We start from the raw sequence: 26,063 nt of genomic DNA, 5'->3' as shown, positions 1-26,063 counted from the left end.
TTCTTTCTTCATTCAAGAGTAGTCAGGCTAAAGTCCACCCAAGGTAGCTCTTAACCTCCCAGTCTGTAGCCACCGCAGGCAGATTTCAGTGAACTCACAGAATTCTCCAGAATCTGGGCACACTTGGGTAACTAACGAGGCCAATGTGCAGGGTTCCCGGAACTAAGAAACCTGGCTCCAAATGATACGGTATTAATGATAACTACATTCCATCGAGCTATTATTTCGTGCCAAACAAGATTTTAAATGTTTTCCATGCATTTTCTCACTGAATCCTCAGAAACGCGCCTTGAGGATGTGGAATCTGCTATCTACCGCTGTAAAACATTCTACCTTAAAACTCAGTGGTTTAAAAGAATACCCATGGCATTTGCTCACAATTCTATAGGCCAGCAAACGTAGACTGGTCTCAGCTGTCAGCTCTTCTGATGGTCTTGCCTGGGGTCCCTCGTGTGCAATCATCTAGGGGTACAACTGGGGCTAAATGGTCTAAGATGGGCTCACTCGCCTGTCTGGAGGTTGGCACTGACTGCGGACTGGGCCACGTGTCTCCCGCAGGCCAGCCTGGGCGTCTTCCGTATGACGGCAGAGTTCCAAGGCAGCAAGCCCCGTTGTGCGGTTTTGCTGCCTTTGCGCGAGTCACGTTTGCTGAAGTCACGTGGCCGAGCTCCGACTCCATGTGAGAGGGGACCACACAAGGAGAGGGTCCAGGGAGAGAGAATTCGTTAGAGACCGTTATAGAACAATCAGCCATGGAGGTTGATATGTGATTACCCATGCTTTACAGGTGGGGAAACTGAGGATCAGAGAGGTTAAGAAACAAGCTCTAGGCGTCTCAGCTGCTGAGAGGCAGAGTGGTACCTCCGTCCTTGGCTCACTGGCCTCGGGAGCCCCACTGCCTTGTAAAGGCAATTAGGTTCCCACCTCGTGAGATGATGAGATGTCATTTGTCTTTCCCAGGCTCCCAGGTTCACTTTGATTACAGCCAGCCACACTTATATCCACTTAAGTCACTTACCCTCTGTTCCTCAGGCTGCTCATCTGTAAAATGGGTCTAGTAATAGTGTTCTCTTTTCTTAGTTTTTTTTTTTTTCTTGTCTGATGACTGGTAGACTGGAGAGAATGGAAACCCCTTGGGGGCTGGTATTTTCATCTGCTTTGTTCACTGCTGTATCCCCAGTGCCTCGAACGGTGCCTGGAATAGAGTAGGTGCTCCATAAACATTGAGTGAATATGCACATAGATGGCTGAATGGGGGCTGAGGAGTAGGGCAGGTTGCAGACAGTGAGAAAAGAAGAGAAGCGTGGCTTCGAGAAGTCTTTCAAAAAATGTCTAAAAGCCCCTGGCTTCTCTTCTCTGCCCGAAATGGTTTGCAAACTACCTCCCTGGTCTTTAAGCCCCGTGGTGATCCCCCTTATTTCTCATGCAAAGTCTAATCTGGTGGTGGAGTCTCTTCAGGGACTCCCCCTTCCCCCAGTTTTCGGGGAGCCAGACCCCTTCCATCTTGTGGCTCTGCTGTCTGCTGGTTCCTCAGTGTCCTCTCTACACAGCTGGCGGGTGTGTGGCGAGCAAAACAGGAGAGCAAAGCGGGAGAGCAAACCAAGACTGTGTTCAGGGCAGGTTTTCTGGGCCTGGCCTGAAAGAGCTCGCAGTCTATTGGCTAACACTTGGTCACATGGCCACACCCGCCAGCACTAGAGGCTGGGCCAAGCACAGCTGCGGTCCTGGAGGAAGGGGTTGGGTGACTTTCTAAACAAGTTTCTGCCAGCATGGCCATTGCCAGCCCAGAAATTTGATAGCCTTGGAATCTTCCCGTTCAAGACACCAGGGGAGGGAGGAGGTACCCACTTTTCCTTACACCACTCTACTTTTTCTTTTTTCCCCCATATATGTGTCACCTTTTAACAGAATTTATTCATTCACTGATTCTTGCTTCTTGTTGGCCCCTCCCACACTAGGATGTGGGCACGAAGATCTTTGTGTATTTTGTTCACCACTGTCTCCTCAGCACCTAGGACAGTGCTTACCATGCAGTAGGCACGCAGCATTTATCAAAAGCAAGTTGAAGGGATGCGGGCTATGGATCCCTGGTCTGCACCCCAATCCCTAGAGCACAGTAAGCCCTAGACAGATGGTCAGTATCTCCTCTACCTGCTGGGAAACCTACAGGGAGGCCAGGATTCCAACTGGGGAGCAGGGGGAGGGGGGCGGGAGGGGAGGGGGAGTGACCTTGGACAAATCCCTCTTCTCCTCTGTAAATCAGGGGATTGGACCACAAGTTTTAGGGGCCCTTCCGGCTGAGGCATCCCGGCACCAGGAATTTTTTTTTTCATTGTTTTTAATGTTTATTTATTTTTGAAGGAGAGAGAGACAGAGTGTGAGTGGGGGAGGGGCAGAGAGAGGGAGACAGAATCTGAAGCAGGCTCCAGGCTCTGAGCTGTCAGCACAGGGCCGGACGCAGGGCTCGAACTCACGAACCGCGAGATCATGACCTGAGCAGAAGTGGTCGCTTACTGGCACCAGGAATTCTTGCCAGCTTTTCTTGATTCTATTTATTTTCAGCCCACATGTGGATATGCTCAGCATACCTCTCCTCCTTCTTCCTAGACCTCACCCCGGGGAAGGGGCCCCTCCAGCTCCATAATGCTGGGGTGTCTCAGGTGGAAGGGCCCATAGGAACTTGTGGTCCAGTTCCCAGAGGCGTGGTCTGGAGATCTGCACACAGCCGGTGTTTATTTGGTGCTTTTAAAAACACCAGACAAAGGGGCGCCTGGGTGACTCGGTCTATTAAGCAACTGACTCCTGGTTTCAGCTCAGGTCATGACCTCACAGTTTGTGAGTTCGAGCCCTGAGTCAGGTTCTGTGCTGACAGTGCAGAGCCTATTTAGGATTTTTTTTTCTCTGTCTCTCTCTCCTCTCTCTCTGTCCCTCCCCTGCTCACATGCTCTGTCTGTCTCTCTCAAAATAAATAAGTGTTCAAAAAATAAAATAAAATAAAATAAAATAAAATAAAATCTAGAATCAAATCTAGGGGACTGGAGGGAAGTGCTTGATGGGAGTGAGAAGACTAAAGCTAGTTGCAGAATGTGTTTGAGAACGACTCCATTTTTTCGTGAAGGCAAATGGCAACATCTCTCTATGTGTGCATGTGGGTTTATTTGTGTTCACAAGTAAGGAGAACGGTGGGAGGGAGGAACCCCCAGGCTGTACCAGAAGTTGTCTAGCAGTGTGTGTGCTGAGGGCCCGGGGATCAGAGAATGGAGAGGGCTTGGGAGAGGGTATTAATTTTTTCTTACATCTTTGCTGTTCCACTAGTTGCAAATGAAAACGTGTTACTTTTATAACCTTAGACAAAGAATTTAATTCACCTCTAAGGAGTCAGGCCGCTGGGGGACACATCCTTGCGGACATCTCCTGCCACTGACCGCGTGCACTGCTCCGTGGGCGATGCTTAACCCTCGGAAGTCATCCCCCTGTGTGCTTCCCCTAAGGATAGCGGGAGACTTCCCAGGGCCCATCCTGCCACCTGTGCCTGCACATTAATGGAATTTGGCGGAGGGGTTGACCTGCTGTAAGTCTCCTGTCCTTTGGAGACCGAGTGAGTGGGAAGTGTCCACTTTGATCTTATTGGAATGTCCCTCTCCCCTCCCTGCATCCACACCCGGATGTCAAAGGCTGCTGACTGATGAGATCTGAGATGGCTTTGGCAGCTGGCGATGCACCGGGGCTGTCTGTCCAGGGCCTGTGGGTGGGAGATCCCAGGTGTGATTAAGTTCTTCCCTGTTCCAGCTTCAGAGCTAGCTCCAGGTGCCAGGGCCTTTGGAGGCCCCTCTGACTGCAGACAGGGGTGCACGATGCGTCCCCCAAGTCCACCCTGGGGGGAGGTATGTGTGCACGCACAAAGGTGTGGGCTTATCCGCAGCTCCCCAAGCTGTTTCCTGGCCATGTGGCTCTCCCCTTCAGGAAATCCCTGCAGATGTCTATTTTAAACCTCCCTTGCTATGTGCTCTGGGCTCATTTCCTTTGCAGCGTGCTCCTTCCTCCAAATGGGAATCCTTCGGCCTGGATGTTGTGGAGCTGCCTCACTCCAGCTCTCTTGTCCTGGAGCCAATGAGGAAACTCCCTGCCCCAGGCTCTTGTGTGTGTGTGTGGTACCTGCTGCTTTTCAGAGCCCTCTGGCATTCTGTCCCACTTGAATGGCCCCTGAGGACACCCCTGGGAGGCAGGAGTGGCTGGGAGTGTTACCCTCCATATTACAGAGGAAATGGGAGATTTGGAGCGGTTAAGTGACTTGCCCGCATCCAGGGTTGAATAAAAGGCGGTTTCAGGCCTTTGCCTTCCAGATCAGCCTGCTCAGCCTGGGCTCCATTGTCAGAAGGGACCCTTCCCGTTGAAGGTCCCCCAAGAGACTGGCTTCTTGGGCAAATTTACATCCGGTAAGCCTACTCCTCCATTGCAGCTGAGCGGACCAGAGTGGATTCGTGATCGGGGGTGACCACCGGGGGATGAGGTCTTGCGGATCCGCTTCATTCTCTAGCACTGGAACCGAGGCCAGAGGCTTTGGTGATACTGAAGAGGCATGTGGAGTTGGGGTCAGAGCCACATGCCGGCCAAAGGCATGGAGGGACGGGTGCTGTGAACAGAGAAGGAAGTCACTCCACAGAGTGGAGACTGGGAAGGTGTGTGAGGGGCAGCCAGGACAGAAGACCGGGTGGCCTCACAGAGGGGAAGGGCCTGGGAGCTTTTGGATCCTGTGAGCTGTCCTGCTGTCCCGTAACCACACCTGACCCGTGACAGACCCTGAAGCCTTTCGATGATCCCCCTTTTCCAGAGCGGGGGACCCGATGAAAACAGTGATGGCGGGACCAGGTTTCTCTTTGACTCGAGGGACAGGAAGCCCAACTCACACTGGCCTAAGCAAAAAGTACAACTTATGGGGCACCTGGGTGGCTCAGTCGGTTGAGCATCCGACTTCGGCTCAGGTCATGATCTCTTGTTTCATGATTTTGAGCCTTGCGTTGGGCTCTGTGCCGACAGCTCAGAGCCTGGAGCCTGCTTCAGATTCTGTGCCTCCCTCTCTCTCTGCCCCTCCCACACTCACACTCTGACTCTCTCTCTCAAAAATAAATAAACATTAAAAAAAATTTTTTTAAGTACAACTTATTGGTTCAAGGAACCGAAAACACCAAGAGCAGAGCTGGGCATGTCCGGTGGGATCCAGGGGCTCGAGCAATGTCATGGGACTTGGTCTTGCTCTCTTTGTGTCCTGCTCTGCTTTTCACCTTGCTGGGCTCTCAGGCCCTCTTTCCTCATGGTGACAAGATGGCTGCCAGCAACACCAGATATATTCCCCACCTCTCAGCAACTCTGGCAGAAAGTGAGTGTCTTTTTTTGTCAAGTTTCAACTGTAGCTCCAGAACTAAGTTTCACTGGCTCTGATCGAGCCAATGCCCATCCCAGAACCAATCTCTGGAGCTGAGGAGACGGGATATCCGGATTGGTCAGGCCTGGATCACATGTCCTTCCTTGGAACCCATGTGTGTGAAGTCAGCTCCATTAGTATCCAGGCTCTGAGAGCAGTGGATCGTGGTTTCAGCGGGAGCGTCGGGGCAGTGGGCCACAAGAATAGCGTAAACTATGTGCTGCCCGAAACAACCCTGATGTGTTTGTGGCTAACAAGAAAATTGTATTTCTTGCTCCCGTTGGTGGCAGAGGCGGGGCTCCACTTCATGTGGTCGTTCAGGGACCCAGGCTGGTGGAGGCTCTGTCCTCTTGGATCCACAGCTTCCAAGGACACCCTGGGTGATGGCATCCAGCCAGAAGGCAGGAAAATAAGGCAAAGGTGATGTTTTGCGGTCCAGGCCCCAAGGTGACATTCATCAACTGTATACTGGCTAGAACCCAGTCACGTGGCCACACCTCTGAGTTGGGGGTGGGGTGGGATGGGGAGGTGGAGGGGGAGAGGGGTAGGTCGTAGAGGGTGGGTGGGGGCGGGGATAGAATGGGAGAGTTTAGTTGTGTGCCCAGGAGGAAGAGGAAGGCGACTCCACCAAAACGGGGCAATGGCGGGATGCTGGGCAGGCAAAACCAAGATCTGCCCGAGTTTTCCAGGACAATCCTTTAGCCTCTTTGCCAGGGTGTTCCAGCACACAGCAGTACTGGTCCACTCTTTCCGGCCGAGGGCTCCCTCATGATGGCTTGACTTCCAGCTTCCCCTTCAATCTCTTGCCTGCCCAACTGGCTGGGAAGGCTATGTGTCAACGTCCCTGTCCGCAACAACCATTCACTTTTTCTTTCTTCCTTCCTCCCTTCCTTCCTTTCTTCCTTTCCCCTCCTTCCTTTCTTTCTTTCTTTCTTTCTTTCTTTCTTTCTTTCTTTCTTTCTTTCTTTCTTCCTTTCTTTCTTCCTCTCCCTTTCTTTCTTCCTCCCTTCCTCTCTCTTTTTCTTTCTCTCTCTTTTCTTTCTTCTTTCTCTTTCTTTCTTTCTTTCTTTCTTTCTTTCTCTTTCCTTCTTTCTTTTTTCCTCCCTTCCTCTCTCTTTTCTTTCTCTCTTTTCTTTCTCTCTCCTCTTTCTTTCTTTCTTTCTCTTTCCTTCTTTCTTTTTTCCTCCCTTCCTCTCTCTTTTCTTTCTTTCTCTCTCCTTTCTTTCTCTTTCTTTCTTTTTTCCTCCCCTCCCCTCCTCTCTTTTCTTTCTCTTTTCTTCCTCCCTTCCTTCCTTCCTTCCTCTCTTTTTTTCTCTCTCTTTTCTCTCTTTTCTTCCTTCCTTCCTTTATTCCTTTCTCTTCCTTCCTTTCTCTCTTTTTTCTTTCTCTTTTTTTCTCTCTCTCTTTTCTCTTTCTTTCTTTCTTTCTCTCTCTCTCTCTCTCTCTCTCACCTCATAGTGCTTTGCTGTGTGCCTGGCATTGTGCTGGGAGCTAAGGCAAAAAGAAAGGGTATACAAAAAGCATAAGATATTAATGTAGTGTGAAGGTGATCAGGCTTATGTTAGTTGAATAACTGGAGATAAAAATGAGACAAGCTGTAGTTGAATGACAGGACTTTAGGTGGAGAGCCAACCTGGGGTGTGAATAAGCAACATGTTTAGTGTCTCAGAGACCAGGCACCTGCTCTCAGCCCAACGCTGTCGGTTAGCAGTGTCAGCTAAAATGCTAATAATAACCGGAATAGCATCAGCTACCACTTCCTGGGTACATCAGGCACCCTGTGCTAAGTAAATTACCCCAACGCAGTGCCTTACATCATTCTAACAACCATAGAAGACCCAGACTCATCTATCCCTGTTTTTACAGATGGGAAACCAAGGCTCCAGAAGCTTTCAGAAACCTGCCCAAAGTTTTACGGACATCAAAAGGCAGCCCTGGGACTGGTATTCGGGTGTGTCTGACGCCCAAGGCCAGGTTTAACTGCCTGTGTGTTAACGTTTATTTATTTTTGAGACAGAGAGAGACAGAGCATGAACAGGGGAGGGGCAGAGAGAGAGGGAGACACAGAATCGGAAGGAGGCTCCAGGCTCTGAGCCATCAGCCCAGAGCCTCACGCGGGGCTCGAACTCACGGACCGTGAGATCGTGACCTGAGCTGAAGTCGGACGCTTAGCCGACTGAGCCACCCAGGCGCCCCTAACTGCCTGTGTGTTAAATCAGAGTCTGCAGCTATCGGGATGGTCTTCCTGCTGCCCAGCCAGCATGCCTGGAGGGTGGCTGGTCACCACCAGGAGCTGGTATGGTGAGTGCCAGTCCTGTGCTGGGTGCTGGTCTAGTCCACAGAGCAGATCTAGTCCTGAGGCTTTGGAGCTTGGAGCACACTCCATGGACGGAGGCTTCAGTTTCCTCCACTGGTCCCATCTCAGACTGCTGATTTCCCCCCCAAGAATAGCCATCCATCTGAACAGGGCATCTGAGGATATAGTTCTCCTTCAGCATCTCCAGGCAGAAGCTTGGCAGAAGGAATGCTTCTCCACCCACTTGGTTCCCTATCCCGTGATGGGCCTTCCATCTGGCTCACTCATTCATGCACTCATTCAACAAATTAGTATTGAGCACCACTCTCTGCCCCACCACGGTCCAGGTACTGAAGGGGGCGGGGAAGTGAAGAGGGGTCTAGCTGAGATACACTTCCCACACAGCCCTCGGCTGTGTGTTCTTGGAAAGCCTCCCCACTGTCGCACTGACACGCGCCAAAATTACTCCTCAGGCCTCACCAGCCCCAGGGGCCTTAGACACTTGCAGCGTCAGGCCTGGAAGGGGAGGTTATGGAGCGTGTCACCCAGCGATTTAAACTTAAGCAAGACAAATTGGGAGGACGCCCTTATTCAAATGGGATCCCAGAAACCCCCAAAGAGAAAACAGATAAGCTGCTTCAGTTAAAGTAGGTTGTGGGGGGGGGCTCCCCATTCTGTCTCCCCATCACTCCCCACAGCAGCTCCCTGGGCACCCCCGGGGAATCAGGGGAACACGGTTTGAACACCACTGGCCCAACCCGCTCAATTTGCATTTCACGGGTGGGGGATCTGAAACCAGCAGGAGAGGTAATGTAGGGGCACCAGACAGCTTGACTAGTGGTTCAAGGTTCTTCTCCATCTTGTGCCTGAGACCAGGGAGAAAGCCAAGGTCAGTGCGGGGATGGAGGTGGGAGTGGTCTCCCTCTCTTGGTGGTGAGGCTGCCTGGGGTCTGGTGGCTGGAGCAGCCCCAGAGAGATCCCTCTCTGTGGCCTGGGGGCAGCCGGTGCTGTGCTGTGGCTCAGACACAATCCGATGATGGACAGAAGTTGCCCTGGGTCCTTCCTCCACCACACGCATCGAAAGCGGAGACGAGGCCGGGAAGACGGCTTATGATCCCTGCTTCCAGGGGTGGCGTGGGGCTGTGGGGAAACACACTGAAGTCTTAATCTGAAGAGAAGGGCCCTCCGGGTAGAATGGTTGTTCTCCACATGTGTCTTATTGTTTACCAATGCGTTTTCAGATGGGATCCTATTTCCTTCTTACAATTAGCCTGGGAGGTGGATAGTGTCCCTATTTTACTGTTGATAAAGGTGAGGCTCAGAGAGGCTGAGTGAGTCGCCCAACGCCACACAGCTGGTAAGGAGGCAGAGTCCCCTCACCCTGGTCTCCTCAACCCAGGTATATTGTGGAGGAGGGAAGGAAGGGTGTGTGGGTGTGTGTTTGGGGAGGCCGCCAGAGAAAAGTGGAGTAGGAGCTCAGGCTGAGAACATACCCGAGAATTATTATACAGCAATGGTTCCTTTAATCACGTGCATCTCACCTGAGACCGTAAAGGGCCACAGGGGAGGGACTCCTGGACCCCCAGTGCCCAGCTCAGTGCCTGTCCCAACACAAGTGCCGAGTAAGCATCTGCTGCTTGAGTCTGACTAAACAGGGCACGCATGTGACCTTGTTTCTGGGTGAGGTTGCCTCAAACACCAGCGGCTGCCTCACCCGCAGCCCATCCTGGTCTCCCAGGTCTGACATTCTTCCCGCTTCCTCTGCTCTTCCTGCAAATGGGGAGAAACACCAACAAAACCCCTGCCCGTGCGTGAGAGGGAGGCAATGAACGTGCAGGGTACCCTCTTCCCCAACATGTGGCGTCAACCCCAGCTTCCCCTTCAAAGTCCCCCGACCCGGCCTGGGTTCTGCCGGGTGAAGTGGCTGTGGGACCCTCTGTTCCAGTAGCTCCAGGAAACAGGACCGTCCTGACCGCTGGCCGCTGCAGAGGCCACTTGTCTGGGCTCTGGAGAAGTCTGGGATCAGTGCCCGGCTCAGCACAGGAATAAAGAAGATATCCAAGCTCAAGACTCGCACTGTCATAGACGTCTGGACAGACGTCTCGAGCTCCCCTGAAGGAAAAATGGGCTCCCCGCCCCTCTCCTTTACGACCTAGCCCCACTTTCGTCCCCGGGGAGATGCAGTATATATATATCACATGCTTTGACATACATAGGAATCTTCTCAGAGACGTGTGGCCGATGGCAAGTCCCCAGCCCAGTGCCCCCTCCCTGCCAAATGTCTCAGGGACACTCGCATGTGAGTGCCCAGGCAGACACGTCCTGGGCGGCCCAGACAGACAGCTGACGCTCCTCCAAGCCTTGGCAGGTACGACCTCACACCTGCTAGTGTCTCCTTCCCTGACATTAAGGGAACAGCTTCCTGGAAGCAGCCCCTCCTCCCCAATCCTGCAGGGTTGGCTCTGGCTGCTTAAGAGGGCCACTTCTCCTGTCCCTTGGGGTACTGATGATAGTCTTTTTGTCCCCAGCGGGCCTGGCATCAAACACAACACAGGAGTGGTGACAAGGATGAAAAAGCAGGTCCACTTTATTTATAATGATCAGTTGGTGACACATAGATCTTTGGGCTTTTTGTGGCCTTGTTGTGGGACACCTGGGCGGGGCGCACTCCCACTGTGGGGTTAACACACTCTCCTTCCTCAGCTTGCTATGAGAACACAAGGCTGTCAGGACCCTTCCCCTGTGACGAGCCCCAAATTGGGGGGGCATCCCTCCTGTGTCCACTTCCTGGGTAGTCAGTGTCCTCAAGCACCTGCCAAAGGTTCTCCTTACCTCCTTTGGAGGCCCCATCTTGGTCCCGGTTGGGGGAACCTAGTGGGGAACCACACACATCTGTCTGCAGAGAGATGGGGTGGGTGAGGAGTCTTGTGGGGGTGCCAGGTGCCCGGGCACAGTCTTGGGCAGCTGCCTGGTGCAGGGGGCCGTTACCTGGTCTAGCCTGTTGTTTGCGTTGGTAGGACCAGCCCAGTCTTCTCCGGACGCAGAGCAGTGAAGTCCAGAAATCCTCCAAGGGGTAGAGAGGCCAGGCATAGGGCCTGAGAAACCTTGTGTATATGAAAGCCGCTGACCCAGTTCCCGCCTTGGGCCCGGCCTCAGTTCTCCGGGGCCACTATTCTTCCCCTGCAAGAATGCCTCCCCAGAGTTGGTCCCATCCCAGGGAGGAAGGCTTGACTGACCAAGGGCAGGACCACGGCTTCCACCCGGCCAAGATCCAAGGCCACCCTCCTGGATTTCTGGAAACTTCTTCCCTCTTCTTTTGAGAGGTTGTTTTGGGAGGGAGGGGGTGGTCTATGGGCAAAGACCTGTTGTAAAGCTTATGGGCAATTCCACGATGGAGGGCGCTCTCGGAAACTCCGGACGTGGGGAGAGGTGGACAATCGATTACCGCTGCTCTCCCTGTCCCTTTAGTCCCCCAGTAATCAAGGGCGTATCAGGCGTCACCCTGAGCCAGGATGAGGCGCGGGGCAGACAACAGAGACCACGAGGGAGGCAAGGGCCGGGGGACCGGAGGGGAGCCGAAGCGGGCAGGGCCGGGGTTGGAGGCTGGAAGTCAGGCCGGCGGGGGCTGGGGCCGCAAGTCCTGCCCCCCGCGCTCTCAGCGCGCCTGGCCCGCCCGCTCCCTGGGGCCCGCCTTCCAGCGGCGGGGCTGCGCCGGCGGCGGCGGCGCCGGGGCGCCCCGCAGGCTGCACGTCCTCAGCTCCCGGGCCAGGCTGAGCACCTCGGGCCGCTCGCGCTCCTCCGCGTCCCCGTCCTCCTCCTCCTCGTCCTCTTCCTGGATGCTGCTGAGGCGCGGGGCCCCACGGCCGCGCTCGCCGGGCGGCGGCCGGTAGGCGCACTTGGCGTTGAGCAGCCGGCGCAGCGGGGCGCGGGGCACCGAGGCGGCGGCGCCCCCTGCACGGAGGTGCTGCTGGCGCACGTGGCGCGCGTCGCTCTGGCGCTGCAGCCGCTTGAAGTCGCTGAAGGCCGCCAGCGCGGTCTGGCGGAGCAGGCGGGCCAGGGCGCGCGCCTTGTGCGCCCGCGCCAGCAGCACGGCGTGGCAGCGCAGCACCACGGCCTTGTGGCGCGCCTGGTGGCGGTAGACCCAGGCGAAGACGCGCGGGTGGCGCCCGTCCGCGGTGCAGTAGGTGATGCGCGGCAGCAGGTAGGCGTGCGCCGGCCGGCGGCCCCCGGAGCCCCCCGAGCCCCCCGCGGCGCTGCGCTCGCACGGCTGCATGCGGATGCCGTGCGGCCCCAGCGTCAGCTTCATCTTGGTGCCCCCGCCCGGCCCGCAGCGCGCCCAGATTTTGCCCACGGCGTCGTCGGTGCAGCCGTCGCCCTTGGCGTGCAGGGTGACGGCGTTGCCCAGGTACCACACGGTGTAGGTCGGGTCCTCCTTGTTGAGCTCCACTTTCTGGCGCCGGCTGCGGAACACGCGGCCCAGGCGCTCCAGCGGCCAGTCGGGTAGCAGGTCCGGGCAGGAGCGCAGGAAGCTGGAGAGCAGCGACGTGTAGGCGAGTCCCGGACTCAGGCTCTTCGCCTTGCACTTGGCCTCGTCCTCCACTAGCACGAATTTGTTGCGTCTCCAGGGCAGCATCGCGGCGGCGGCGGCGGCCAAAGGGGCTGGGGGCACCGGGAGCTCACGGGCGTCCTGCCCGGCGGCCGGGGGGAGGGGAGGGAGCGCGGAGAAGCCCGCGGCCCCGGGGGTCGCGAGCAGCTGGGCGGCGCCGGAGCCAGTCGGTGCCCGGAGATGCCAAGTGCCAGGCAGGGCTGGCTTCGCAGATGCCCGGTGCCCAGCCGGGCTGGCAGCCGAGATGCCCGGGCGGCGGCCGAGCGTCCGGGAACAGCTTCCCCCGGGAGTAGCTCCAGCCGTCCGGGAAGCCAGGAGGGGAGGGGGCTGGGCGTGGTGGAGGCGCCCCCCCCCCCACCCAGGCCCGAGCAGGGAGGATCCCGCAGTCCCCGCCGCCCAAACTGCGGCGGCAGGGAGGTCGCCGGAGCTGGGGCTGGCGGCTGGACGCTCGGAGGGGTAGACCGAAAGCGCGATTGCGGTGGGGACTCCTTCAGGCGTCGCGGCTCCACCTCCCCGGGCTGTCTACATCACCGGGCGGGACCGCTAGATCTCTTGTCCCCTCCCCTCGCCCTCCTCTCTCTCCTCCCCCGCGCCGGCTAGCGCTGCTCTTCGCCCGGGACCCGGCACAGGCGCGGTGGAACGGGTTTAATCATTATTATTGGAGGGGTGACGGTGGAGGGGCGGTTAAGAAGTAGGGATCTTTTGAAATGTACCGGAGGGCTTTGCGAATGCAAATTTCTCTGACCTCACCCGTGGTCTCCACGCTCCCCTTGGCACTTTCGGGACCCCCCTCCTCTCTCCAGGATTCCAGCTGCTTCTCAGCCACTGCTTGTCCCTACCCCCATCTCGGAGAGTGATTTTGGGTGGGTTCCTGATGGGGCTGGCCTGGCGCACTTTGCCTCCTGTCTGCACAGCAGAAAGCCTGCTGAGGTGGCCGAGCAGTGCAGTGGAAAAGTACTGTCGCTTGGTGAAGCTTTCTCCTAGGTTCTTCCAAGGTCGTGGGCCAGGCCGCTGCGCCTGAGCTGGGAGAGCAGTCACTGAGCCCCTCGCCTGGCCTGAAGCAGGGAGGGTACTTTTTGAGGGTGGGGGAACGTTCCAGAGAAGTTCTGGGTCTGTGGGAATTGCAGATGAAAAGCTCATTCTGGCCAAAGGGCTGCCTCTGGGCCCTCTGAGGATTAAATAGATAAAACTCCGGTTTGTGAACTCCAATCAGGTTCCCCAAAGCCCTGGGGTTTTGCATTCATTATCTCATTTAATCCTTGGAATAACCCAGGCTCAGTTATATGACTTGCCCAAGGTCACAGGACTGGTAAGGGGTGGGACTAGGGCTCCATGACAGGTTTGGGTGATCCATAAGCAAGTCCTCACCCTTCTATGAGTCCACATATGCTGCATGTAGATGGGACATTTCCACCCTCCCCGGGACCCATCAGTGGGGGCTTTTATTAGGCAGGGGTTCTAGTGTACTAGGAAAGAGACAGTTGTCCTCGGGTATGGGGACACATCTCCCCCTGTCAGGATTATTGTTAAGCCACAAGTTCTGTAGAATCCCTGGTCTGCTCTGATGGGGGCCCAGGAGACTCATGGCCTTGGGCTGTCACACAGCCAACAGCCGGGCTCTTTCCTTGGCTCAGAATAGGTCATCTGGGGAGTCTCGCAGGTCAGGATTGAGCCCAGAGGCTTGTGGGCCCTGCCAGGCCAAACCAGGTGACCTCGGAGAGTGGGGGCAGTGGGAAGATTGTATGTCCCACAGCCCAGCAGCATTCAGGGCTGGCAGGCACCAATAGTGAGTGGCTGGATTCAGAGTCCTTTGTGCGGGGAGGAGGGGCGATTGAAAGCTAAAAAAAAAAAAAATCCCCCCAAGACCTCCTCCCCTAAAAAAAACCCCACCACAACTAAACTGCATCACTGAATGTTCCTAAATGACATGCAAATAAAGAACAGGAAATTACTTAGAATTACAGAATCTTAGCTTTGGAGGGGGCCTCACAGATGATCTGGTTTACTACGGCCTCATTTTATTTTCCATATGGAAATGTCTTTACCGCTTTTTGCAGATTATAAAAGTAATACGTGCTTGTGGTAAACAATCGCACAAGAAGGACACAGAAGCCTCCCGCTGTTCCCACCCTGTAGAGGCGGCCTCATTTCCCCACAAGACAACAGACTCTGGATCACAATGAGAGCTTCATGTGAGTGCTTTTCATGGTGCTAGATTTGTCTCTTGGGCCAACAGAGACATTAACTCAACCAACTCCCTGTTTAGAAAGGGCTTTGGGTGGTTTTGACTTGAAGGGTAGCTCATAGAAAAATCCTGCTGTCTCCTGCCTTGGGTCTCCTGGGTACCCCCCGCTCTGGACCGCGCCACCTTGCGAGAGGATGGCCTGTGTCCACGTGGGGTCGGGAGGGTGCTGGTGGAGGTGGCCAGTGGCAAGGTATCAGTGTGCAAAACAGATACCTCCAAGCCTCTTGAGGTTGCTGGGAGTTCACACATACAGATGTAAGAGTCACAGAGTTAAACTTGAATTTCAGATAAACAGTCATATTTTAGTATGAGTATGTCCCCAGGATTGCAAGCCTTTGATCTGCTCACTGAACCTCCTGCCTCCCAGAGAACAAGAGGTCAAGGAGCTACAGGCAGAGAGCCTCCACTGCCTCCCTAGGCTTGCTCACCTGGTCCTGGTGGCACCGCCTTTGGGAAATCCTCTCTGGAGGATCCCTCGGGGCTGTGTGATATCCCAGTGTGCCATAGTTGGTTTTTACGTTAAGACCCCTGGACCTCAGAGCAGCATTTGATACTGTGAGCCCTTTTGTTACCTTGTTCACAAGTCGTTTAGCCTCATTGGCACCTCCCCACCCCAGAGACCACTCCTCACTTCAAGGACTCCTCCTTACGCACCCCCCCAACCCCCCCCCTCCCCAGGCTTGGTCTCAGACCTTCTGTGCTTCTTCCAAGTTTGTTCCTTAAGAGGGGTCAGCTGCACTCAGAGCTCCACTGTCCTGTCTATTCAGATTCCCCTCCCTCCCCAGAGCTTCCGGGTGCCTGGGTGGCTCAGTGGGTTAAGCGTCCCACTCTTGGTTTCAGCTCAGGTCAGGATATTGAGGTTTGTGAGTTCGAGCCCCACATCGGGCTCTGCTCTGATGGTTGGAGCCTGCTAGGGATTCTCTGTCTCCCTCTCTCTCTCTCTGCCCTTCCCCAAAATAAATAAATAAAAATTAAAAAAAGATAAAAAGAGCTCCCAACTTTGCATCAGCCATCACTGCTTTAGGCACTGGTGTGCAGTTGGATTTTGTTTTTCTTTTTTCAATCATTTTTATTTCTACCATAGTGATACTTGTATTATTTTGGAAAGTCCAGGAGCTGCCTTATAGTAGGTTTATAAAGAAAGAGATAATCAATCTCCTGCCCCACCCTTCCCCAGTCTCAATTCTTACTTCTAAAGACAACCACTCTTACACATTTGTTTTTATTTTTAATGTTTATTTATTGGGGGGGGGGCAGAGAGAGAGGGAGACAGAATTCGAAGCAGGCTCAGTCCAGGGCCTGATGTGGGGCTGGAACCCAGGAACTGGGAGATCATGACCTGAGCCCAAGTCAGAGCTCAACCCATTGAGCCACTCAGGCGACCCTCTTTTGCACATTTTATTATTATTATTATTTTTTAATTTATTAAAATTTTTTTTAATGTTTATTTATTTTTGATATAGAGAGAGAGAAAGGCAGAGCGTGAGTGGGGGAGGGGCAGAGAGAGAGGGAGACACAGAATCCGAAGCAGGCTCCAGGCTCCGAGCTGTCAGCGCAGAGCCTGACGCGGGGCTCGAACTCACAGAGTTGTGAGATCATGACCTGAGCTGAAGTGGGACGCCCGGCCGGCATTTCTGTCATATGCTTCCCTGTATTTATTTGTTTGTTTGTTTGTTTATTGTTTTTTGAGAGGATGAGAGTGCGCGTGCGAGGCAAGGAAGGCCAGAGGGAGAAAGAGAATCTTAAGCAGGCTCCATGCTCAGCTTGGAGCTCCATGCAGGGCTCGATGCTGTGATCCTGGGAACATGACCTGAGCCGAAATCAAGAGTCAGATGCTCAACTGACTGAGCCACCCAAGCGCCCCTACCTCTGTTTTTTTTTTTTTTTTTTAATTTTTTTTTTCAACTTTTATTTATTTTTTTGGGGACAGAGAGAGACAGAGCATGAATGGGGGAGGGGCAGAGAGAGAGGGAGACACAGAATCGGAAACAGGCTCCAGGCTCTGAGCCATCAGCCCAGAGCCCGACGCGGGGCTCGAACTCACGGACCGCGAGATCGTGACCTGGCTGAAGTCGGACGCTTAACCGACTGCACCACCCAGGCGCCCCTACCTCTGTTTTTAAATAACACAGCTACTTCAGATTTTCTAGTTTTTAAAACTTTGTTGCCTATCTGCTGTGGAAGATGATTTCATGCCCTTCGATGCAACCCATCACACACATTTCTCTTCCCCCCTTCCTTCTGTTAAGCCAGAACATTTTGTTGTCATATTGTACCATCAGCATTCAGTATTTAATTATTATGATCTTGCAAATATTCAAAGCTGAGCCTTGAAGTGTGTTAGGATTCCATTTACCTTGTTGGACAACTGTTTGGCTTTTCCAGAAATATGTAAGTGCCTTATTAAAAAAAAAAAAAAAAACAACTTCCTTATAATTCATCTCCCAGTGGTCCAGCCTGGTTGAACACACCAGGTGGTCTTTCAGTTCTAGGTGTTTCTTAGAGACATCCCTCCTGGAAGCATCCTCCCCAGGCTCCAGTCTGTTCTGGTGACTCTTTGGACCTGCAGAGTTCTTGTCTTGGGACTTTTCTCTACTACCATCCTGGGGAGTTTCCTTTGCCTCTTTGCCGTGTTGGATCCTGTTTTCTGGATCCCTTGGCTTTCCATCCCCCCCCCCCCGCCCCCCATATTGGTTTATTTCCTTGTTTTGGCATAGCTCTTTTCCGGTGGCTTTGAGTGATAGGTTGGCTGGGTGTAGAATTCTAGGCTGGAAATAAATCTCCCTCCAAATTTTGAAGACACGATCCACATTGCTGTTGAAATGTGAAATGACATTCTGATACCTGATCCTGTTCGTGTGACCTGATTTCTCTCTCGGGAGCTTTGAGGATCTTCCAGAGGCCTGAAGTTTCATAATGATGTGCATTTACTCTGGTCACTTGGTGAATCTTTTAATCTGGAAATCAATCTGTTTTACTCTGGGAATCAATTCGAGGGACACTTCTTTGTGCTAATACCCTCCATTGTGTTTTCTGTTTTCATTTTGTCTTTCTAGACCTATTTTAGTCAGATGTTGGACCTCTTGGGCTGGTCTTCTAATTTTTCAAAATGTTCTTTCCAATTTTCCATTTTTAAAAATGTTTGTTCTGGGGCACCTGGGTGGCGCAGTCGGTTAAGCGTCCGACTTCAGCCAGGTCACGATCTTGCGGTCCGTGAGTTCGAGCCCCGCGTCAGGCTCTGGGCTGGTGGCTCAGAGCCTGGAGCCTGTTTTCGATTCTGTGTCTCCCTCTCTCTCTGCCCCTCCCCCGTTCATGCTCTGTCTCTCTCTGTCCCAAAAATAAAAATAAAAAACGTTGAAAAAAAAAATTTAAAAATGTTTGTTCTATGTTCTGGGACATTACCTCAAATTTATCTTCCAACCTTTCCATTCGATTTTTTAATATATCTCTTCTCATAACTTTTCACTTCTAAAAGAGCAAGGTTTTGTTCCTTTTTATAGCATCTCCTTCTTGTTCTTGTCTCAAATAATGTTAATTATAGTTGCTTTAAACATTTTTTTAATTGTGGTAAAATACAGATAACATAACATCTTAACCATTCTTCAGTGTCCAGTCCAGCATTGTTGTTGCAATATATTCACATTGTTGTGCAACCAACCTCCACTAATTTTTCATCTTGTAAAACAGAAACACTGTGTCCATGAAGCAACTCCCCATTTCTCCCTGTCCCAGCCCCTGGCAACCTCTATTTTACTTCTGTCTCTGTGAATTTGGCTAGCCTCATATAAGTGGAATTGTACAGTATTTGTCTTTTTGTGACTGGCTATTTTACTTTGGATAAGGTCCTCAACGTTCATCTGTGTCGTACTGGGTGTCAGAATTTCCCTCCTTTTACAGGCTGAATAATATTCCGTTGTATGGATATACCACATTCTGTTTTTCCACTCAGTCGTTGATGGACCTTTGGGTTCCTTCCACCTTTTGGCTACTGTGAATAATTACTGCTGTGAACAGGGGTGTACAAATATCTCTTCGAGGCCCTGCTTTCAACTCTTTTGGATCTATGAACGGAGGTGGGATTGCTAGAGCATATGGCAATTCTATTTTTTAATATTTTGAAGAACTACCATACTGGCTTCCATAGCTGCTGTACCATTTTATACCAGAGATGGGTTTCAGTTTCTCCATCTTATAATTAAGAACTGTAATAACACCACTTGTTATTTTCTGTCATTATTATTATTTAAAAAATATATAGTAGCCATCTTGATGGGTGTGAGATGGTATCACATTGTCATTTTTTTCATATGCCTGTTGGCCATGTGTGTATCTTCTTTGGAGAAATGTCTGTTCAAGTCCTTAGCCCATTTTAAAATTGTTTAATTGTAGGAGTCAAATCAGATATTTGACTTGCAAAAATATTTTTTTTCCTGTTCCTTAGGTTGCCTTTTTATTCTGTTAATTGTGTCCTTTAATTCACAGAAGTTTTCAATTTCGCTGTAGTTCATTTTATCTATTTTTACTCTTGTTGCCTATAATGTTGTGTTCTATCCAAGAACTCACTGCCAAATTCAATGTCATGAAGCTTTCCCCTGGTGTTTTCTTCTAAGAGTTTTGTAGTTTTTGGTCTTAGTTTTAGGTCTTTGATCCATTTTGATTTAGTTTTGGCATATGGTCTAAGGTAAGGGTCCAACATCATTTTTTTGCACCTGGATATCCAATTTTTCCAATACCATTTGTTAAAAAGACTGTCCTTTCCTCAGTGAGTGTGGTCTTGGCCCTCTTGTCAAAAATCATTTGACCATGTATTCAAACATTTATTTCTGGGTTTTCCATTCTTTAGCATGGATTTATATATCACTCTTTCTGCCAGTATTGCACTCTTTTGATTACTATAGTTTTGCAATAAGTTTTGAAATCAGAAACTATAAGACCTCCAACTTTGTTCTTCCTTTTCAAGATGGTTGTGGTTAATCAGGATCCCTTGAGATTCCATGTGAATTTTAGGATGGATATTTTTATTTCTGCAAAAAATGCCATTGGGATTTTACTAGGGATCATATGGATGGAATCTGTAGATTGCTTTGGGTAGGATGGGCATTTTAACAATATGAAGTCTTCCAGTCCATGCACGTTGCCATTTATTTGTGTCTTCTTTAATTTCTTTCAGCAACACTTTATTGTTTTTAGCATATGAATCTTTTACCTTCTTGGTGAAGTTTATTCCTAAGTACTTTATTTTATTTTTTTGATGCTATTTTAAATGAAATTTTTTAAAATTTCCTTTTCAGATCGTTCATTGTTAGTGTATAGAAATACAACAGATTTTTGTGTGTTGATTTTGTATCTTGTAACTGCTGAATTTGTGTATTCTAAAATTTTTTTTTTTGTGTGTGGAATCTTTAGGGTTTTCCAAGTACAGTTGTTTTTATTTTTAAATTTTTATTTATTATTATCATTATTTCTTGAGACTGTTGTGATTTTTATTCTATTTGGTATCCTGATTAGAATGAGAGCTATAAGAATTATGTTTTGTAAACTTTGCGTTATTACTACAACATTGTGATGCAGCTTTATGTGTTGATCATATATAGAGAAAACAATAACATTGGAATTGTAATTATAGTTGTTTTAAGAAAAGCCTTCTTCAGTTTCATGCATTGCTCTGCTCCCTGAATTCCTTTTTCCTGTTTTCCATTTTTTAATAATTAATTTTAAGAAATATGAATCTCTGACTCTCCTCAGAGAATCTCTGATGAATCTCTGACTCTCATGAGCTCAGTATGAATCTCTGAGCTCATTAGACAGCTTTCCTCTAATCCTCGCTTCTTGTATCTGAGAGGCACAAATGCTGATTGAAAACTCATGTCTGGAGGGTGGAGGGGGATGAACGGGTCTTTGTCATATGTGGGTCTCAGTATCTGATGACATACTCAGCCATTTTGTAAGGAAACCCCAACAAAGACTCTCCTTGACAAAACTTGAGTCAGGGGGTGCCAGGGTGGCTCAGTGGGTTAAGTGTCCAACTTTGGCTCAGGTCATGATCTCATGGTTGGCGAGTTCGAGCCGCACGTCCGGGTCCTCTGTCTGTCTCTCTCTCTCTCTCTCTCTCTCTCTGGCCTCTCCACCTGCCCCACCCCTCTCAAAAATAAATAAACATTAAAAAAATTGAGTCAGACTCTTCTGAACCCTTTTCTCTATGGCCCCATCCTTGCCAGTCCTACATTGCTTAGTTTTAGCCAGAATCTTGTTAAGTCATTTTATTGATAAAGTAGGGCCCCACCCTCCATATCTGCCACCCTCAATATCTGATCCAATTCCTCACCCCCCACCATCCTCCAGGTGATATCTGATCACCTTCAGCAAGAATCTTGTGGAGTTGGTTTAGCAAGAATAAGCCTTTACCCCTGATGTATCCTCTTAATAATTTTCCACCCACTGATTGATTCCCCTGCTTCTTGGCCACAAATCCTCACTTGTTCTTGCTGTATCGGGAAAGGAGCCCAGTTTTGTACTGAGGTCTCTCTTCCCCTATTGCAATAGTTTCTGAATAAAATCTGCTTTTACCGCTTTAGCAGTCCCGCTCTGGTTTTTCTTAACAACCCTCGCCATATCGAGGTCTGTAGGTCTTCTTTTGGGCTGGACACTGTCTCCGGAGAGAACTCCCAGAGCAGCCTGCCCATGGGGGAGGGGAGGTAGAAGCAGGGTTGCCAGGATTCTGGGGGAGGCGTGGAGACAGGGCCTCCTGTCTCCCGATCAGCATGCAGGCCGCCCGTGCTTCTGTGTTCAGCGTGGTGCTCCCTCACCCTCAGCTGTGCCCGGGGGTGCTCAGTCCAGATATTCTGGAGGCAGTCCCCCTCGAGAGGAAAGCTCTAGTCTTCTGGCCGAGGGCGTGGGGTGGGAATGTGTGCACTTCTCAGGAGAAGGCTTGGATCTGGGCCTCTCCCTGCAGGCTTTCACCTGGCCCTCGGTTTTTCCTTACCCCCTGCACCTGATCACCTGAGATGTCTGGTGCGTGGAATACCTAGGCTCCAGGCTCCCCAGCATGACTCTTGGGAGGTTTCCGGTTTCCCACCCTACTGAGTTTGCGACCCCTTGCCCATGTGCCATCCGTCTTCCAGAATGTTAAGAACGTCAGCTGCTGTCATCACTTCTCTGTGTTTCCTTGTCAGTTTATGCCACTTTTTGTTCTTTTATTGTTTTTATTGTTCTTTTGTTGTTCTTTTTATGTCACTTTTTGTCCTTTTATTGTTCTTTTTGTCTTTTAGTGAGGCTTGGGGAAGGAGTGGGGAGTTTCCCTCAACTTTCCGGGTCTACCAGAAGTCTCTCCTCAGTAGTTTCAGATGGACCATTATTGTGTTCCAGATTCACGTGTCATATTCTCATGATCATTTGTTCCTAGGAACATAGAAGTGCCTCGATCTAGGTCAGTTGATTAATTATTCCATATTTATTTATGTATTCATTCAGCAATGTTTTTCTGCAAAATGAGGAAGTTGGACTCATTGCCATAGTCCCTTCTGGTTTAGATATTCTGTCCTCACAGGAATTGTTTTATTAAGTGCGTGCTGAGTTCAAAACTAGACACCACAGGGGACACTGAAGAAATGCGTGAGACATCCCTGCTCTCGCCAGCCACCACGAGGCTCCCACTGATCCCCACCTCCCAGTAGTCATGCCTGTGTGTAGTCCCCGCCCCAACAACGAGTAGGGCTGACCTAGGTCATGAATCAGGCATTGGGGAAGGGACATGATGTGGTTTCTGAGGCCAGGATATGAAGGGTATCGTGGCTCCTGCCATGCTTTCTACCGGGTCACTATCTCTGGTGGAAACCAGCTGCTGTATCACGAGGACACTCAAGCATGAAGTGCTTGGCACATGGCAAGGAACTGAGGCCTCATGCCAACAGCCAGCATCAATTCACCATGTGTGTGAGGGCGCCATTTTGGAAGTGACCCTGCAGCCCCAGTCAGATGTCAGATGACTCTAGCCCCAGCTTACGTCTAGACTGTGACCTCGTGAGAACCCCCAGCCAGAACCATGCAGCTAACCCAGTCCCAAATTCCCACCCCACACAAACTGGGATTTAACAAATGTTCACTGGTGTCTTAAGTCAACTAAGCTTTGGGAGGATTTGTTTTTAGCCAAAGATAACTAATACAATCCCTAATCTGTCACGCTGGCCCCCAAAGCTCGTGATTGCACTCCATCCCCTCCCCCAGCTTCCCTGGGAGACCCTTTCTCTGCTTCAGGCATGCTATGCGAGCCTCCTTCCAGTCCCTCTACCTCCCTGGCACCATTATGTGCTTTCTATAGGTTGTTTTCTGCTCATCCCCATCCTTCCTATTCATCTTCTGAGCCAATGCTTGAATGTCCCCACCGTTGGTGCCTGGGCAGCTCACTTGGTTAAGCATCCGCCTTTGGCTTAGGTGGGGATCTTGCGGTCGATAGGTTCGAGCCCCGTGTGCGCTCTGTGCTAACAACTCAGAGCCTGGAGCTTGCTTCAGATTCTGCGTCTCCTTCTCTCTCTGTGTCCCTTCCCCACTTCTGCTCGGTCCCTCTTTCTCTCAAAAATAAACATTACAAAAAAAATTTTTTTTTTTTTAAATGTCCCCACTCCTAGGGAAACAGTCCCCTAAGCTCCCCTGACTTGCTGTGGTTCTGCCTTTCCTGGCTCCCTTAAAGCATTTATCAGAATTGTCATCATGTCATTATTTATGTCATCATTTATTGGATGCCTGTCTCCCTCTACTCCTAAGTCACTGAGCACTCTGAGAGCAGGCAATGCATCTGTCTTTGAGGCTGCTAACTCCACAGTGCCCTGGACAGCATCTGGTACATAGTAGGTTCTGAAAAGACATTTGCTGGACAGCTGAGTAAGGTGGGTTCCTGAGAGCTGATTCTGTTGTCATCCTTCTAACTATGAGAGAAGCAGCTTACAGCAAATCTCTAACTGACAGTACGTCAGTACGTTATCCTTAAAGGATGGCACATACACTTTTATTTAAAAAAAAAAAATCTCACTTCCGACAGTGACTCATTTTGTGACCTTGGACTACTTGCCTTCCTTCTCCGAAAAAGGTGGGTAGTGCAATGTTTCTCTTGAAGGCTGGGAACGGTTTCATTTAGAGAGATTTTGGCAAGGTTTTCAAAGCTCTTGAAGTACAATTTTCCTAATATCCAGGTGGTTGTAAGTGATTACGTAAGGGATGAATAGAAATGAGCTATGATTTACCATGTGGATGCTTTGCAGTTATAGGTGTGTGTGTGTGTGTGTGTGTGTGTGTGTGTGTGTGCCTTTTAGTGCTACATTGGTATATACTTGTGTGTGCATTTTTTAGAAAGAAGAATCTGTGTTTGTTCTAGAATGCTCATGAACATCCACAGTATTCCTGCCAATTTGTTTGAAGCTGGATTTGAAGCCGTATTCATTTCAAAGTCACATGTCTCTGTTCATTTCTGATAATAATAAACCAGTATTTACTGAACGCTTGCTGTGTGCCAGGCCTTATGTGAAACCTTTTCCTTTATCGTAACTGATCCTCGCAATTACTTTTGCAAGGCAGGAACTATTATAATTCCCATTTTACAGATGAGGGAACTGAGGTTCAGAGAGGACACACAGCTTCCCTAAGGCCACACCGCTGGCAGAACAGTGGCCAAAATCTGTTTGGCATGCTCTTAACCCTTTGGGAAAATTGTGCCTGTGGATTTGTGATTCCACAAATAAGAAATAGAGGAAGAAATAAAGAAAAAGAGGAACGTGACAAAAATTTCTATTCATTCTGGAGGATTTTGAGCGTACAGGAGCCTTTGGAATAGCATTAGTCTACAATCAGGTGCCTGAGTACTGAGTGGTCTAAATACAGCAGATAAACCAAAGTGATGGATGAAACGTTATTTTCAGTGCACCTGTATTCACGAGATAAGCTCCTGGTGCATCCATCAAATTGCAGTCCAGTTCAAAGCAAAGTCATGTTTGCATAACAAACACAACAGTCTAAACAAAGGCCAGTATTTGGATACAGCTGGATCTCAGGAATGCAGACAAGAGGAGACACCTGCAGCCCACTGGGCCCTGAGCCAGTGCGGGGGCGAGCAACGACAAGGCCAGAGGAGGGGAATTGGGCTCCATTTTGTGATGATACTGATCTCAGCATGACACCGTCCACCCGACCTCCTAATCTAACCAAATATGGCCCATCTTCATTCACTCAATCAGCCATTCAACAGATGGTTTCTGAACACTTACTTGTTCTGTGGCCGGTCCTGGGTACAGAGGACGATAAGGCATGTGTGGTCCTTCTCTGGAGCTTACGGTCTTGTTTGGGAGAGGGATATATGCCATAGGAATATACATGAGATGAACGATTACACAAATCATTATTTAATTATGTGGTGAGAAGAATGGAGTGCTCTGAGAGGGGGTCTGGGGCAACCTGCCTGAGGAAATAATTTCATTTGAAACTTAGAGGCGTTGCCAGAGGAGAGACTATTAAGAGAGCACTAGTGTATTAGTATGTGTGTAATGAATCACCCCAAAACTCAGTGGCTTACAACAACAACAATTATTTAGTCCCCTCTCATGGTGTCTGTGGGTCAGAAATTTGAGAGCAGCTCAGCCAGCCCATTCCCAGGGTCTCTTGTGAGATCTCAGTCAGATAGTGGCTGGGGCTGCCGTCATCTGAAGGGTCGAATGGGGCTGGGAGGGCCTCTCCAACATGGCTCACCCTTGTACCTGGCAAGATGGTACCAGCGGTTGGCCGAGGCCTCGGTTTCTCTTCATGGGACTGCTTGAGTATCCTCATGGCATGAGGGCTGATGTTTCCCCAGAGAGAATGAGCCAAGAGGCCAAAATGGCAGCTGCAAAGCCTTTTATGATTAGTCTCAGAAGTCACAGAGTGTTTCTGTGCCAGATTTTATTGGTCACACAGGGCCAGTCCCACATCATGTTGTGTGTGCTGGGAAATTGGACCACTGGGAGGCATTTTAGAGGCTGGTTACAAATGACAGGTCAACAGAGGTTAAGCTGTGGCATTCCCATACAATGTTTTCCTGTAGCCCTCACAATGGATGGGTGGGTCCTGTCCCTCACCTCTCAAGCCACTGGACCTTCAGTGGGGCACACGCCTTTGCTGCTCACAAGTCAAAATCCCTTCCCCCTGCTGCTAAAGTCTCCCATGTCACTGGACCATGCCACCCACATGCTGTGGTCATTCATTAGCCCAGGGGCCTTCTTCCCTAAAGATTTTAACTCCTGGCTTTAGTTCTCTGCTGTACCACTCCTGCTTTCTTTTTGGTGATTTCGATATCCACAAAAGTGATTCCTCACTATTCTGGCTCCCTACCACCTCCTCTGGGGATCCTGTCTTCCACCCCGTCTCAGCACTCATTCCCATGGTCATACCCTTGACCTTGCCATTATCAAAAGCCACAACTCCATTCTCGCGTCAATTCAGAGCATGCCATCGTATTCGAATTTATCTTCTAGTG

At 50.5% G+C, this 26,063-nt stretch overlaps 1 protein-coding gene and 1 long non-coding RNA gene across 2 annotated transcripts; one reads left to right on the top strand and one right to left on the bottom strand.

The window, feature by feature from the left end:
* Positions 1-602: 602 nt before the first annotated feature.
* Positions 603-5,134, top strand: LOC147577825 (uncharacterized). The gene is made up of 3 exons (XR_015254520.1): positions 603-758; positions 4,344-4,436; positions 4,832-5,134. It is a non-coding gene; the product is annotated as an uncharacterized LOC147577825 (long non-coding RNA).
* A 5,153-nt stretch (positions 5,135-10,287) lies between these two features.
* On the bottom strand, positions 10,288-12,912 carry FAM43B (family with sequence similarity 43 member B). Its single transcript, XM_086715871.1, has one exon. The coding sequence runs from the start codon at positions 12,349-12,351 to the stop codon at positions 11,374-11,376; it is 978 nt and encodes a 325-aa protein (XP_086571997.1). The 5' UTR covers positions 12,352-12,912; the 3' UTR covers positions 10,288-11,373.
* Positions 12,913-26,063: the final 13,151 nt, after the last annotated feature.

This window comes from Puma concolor, chromosome C1, assembly GCF_028749965.1.
Source record: "Puma concolor isolate L17-30 chromosome C1, mPumCon1.1.hap2, whole genome shotgun sequence".
NCBI classification, from domain to species: Eukaryota; Metazoa; Chordata; class Mammalia; order Carnivora; family Felidae; genus Puma; species Puma concolor.
Note: the sequence above shows the minus strand (reverse complement) of the source record. Positions and strands in the feature narration are given on the sequence as shown.

Excerpts from the sequence above, each read along its gene's own strand:
- FAM43B (XM_086715871.1), bottom strand. The coding sequence starts at position 12,351 with ATGCTGCCCTGGAGACGCAACAAATTCGTGCTAGTGGAGGACGAGGCC.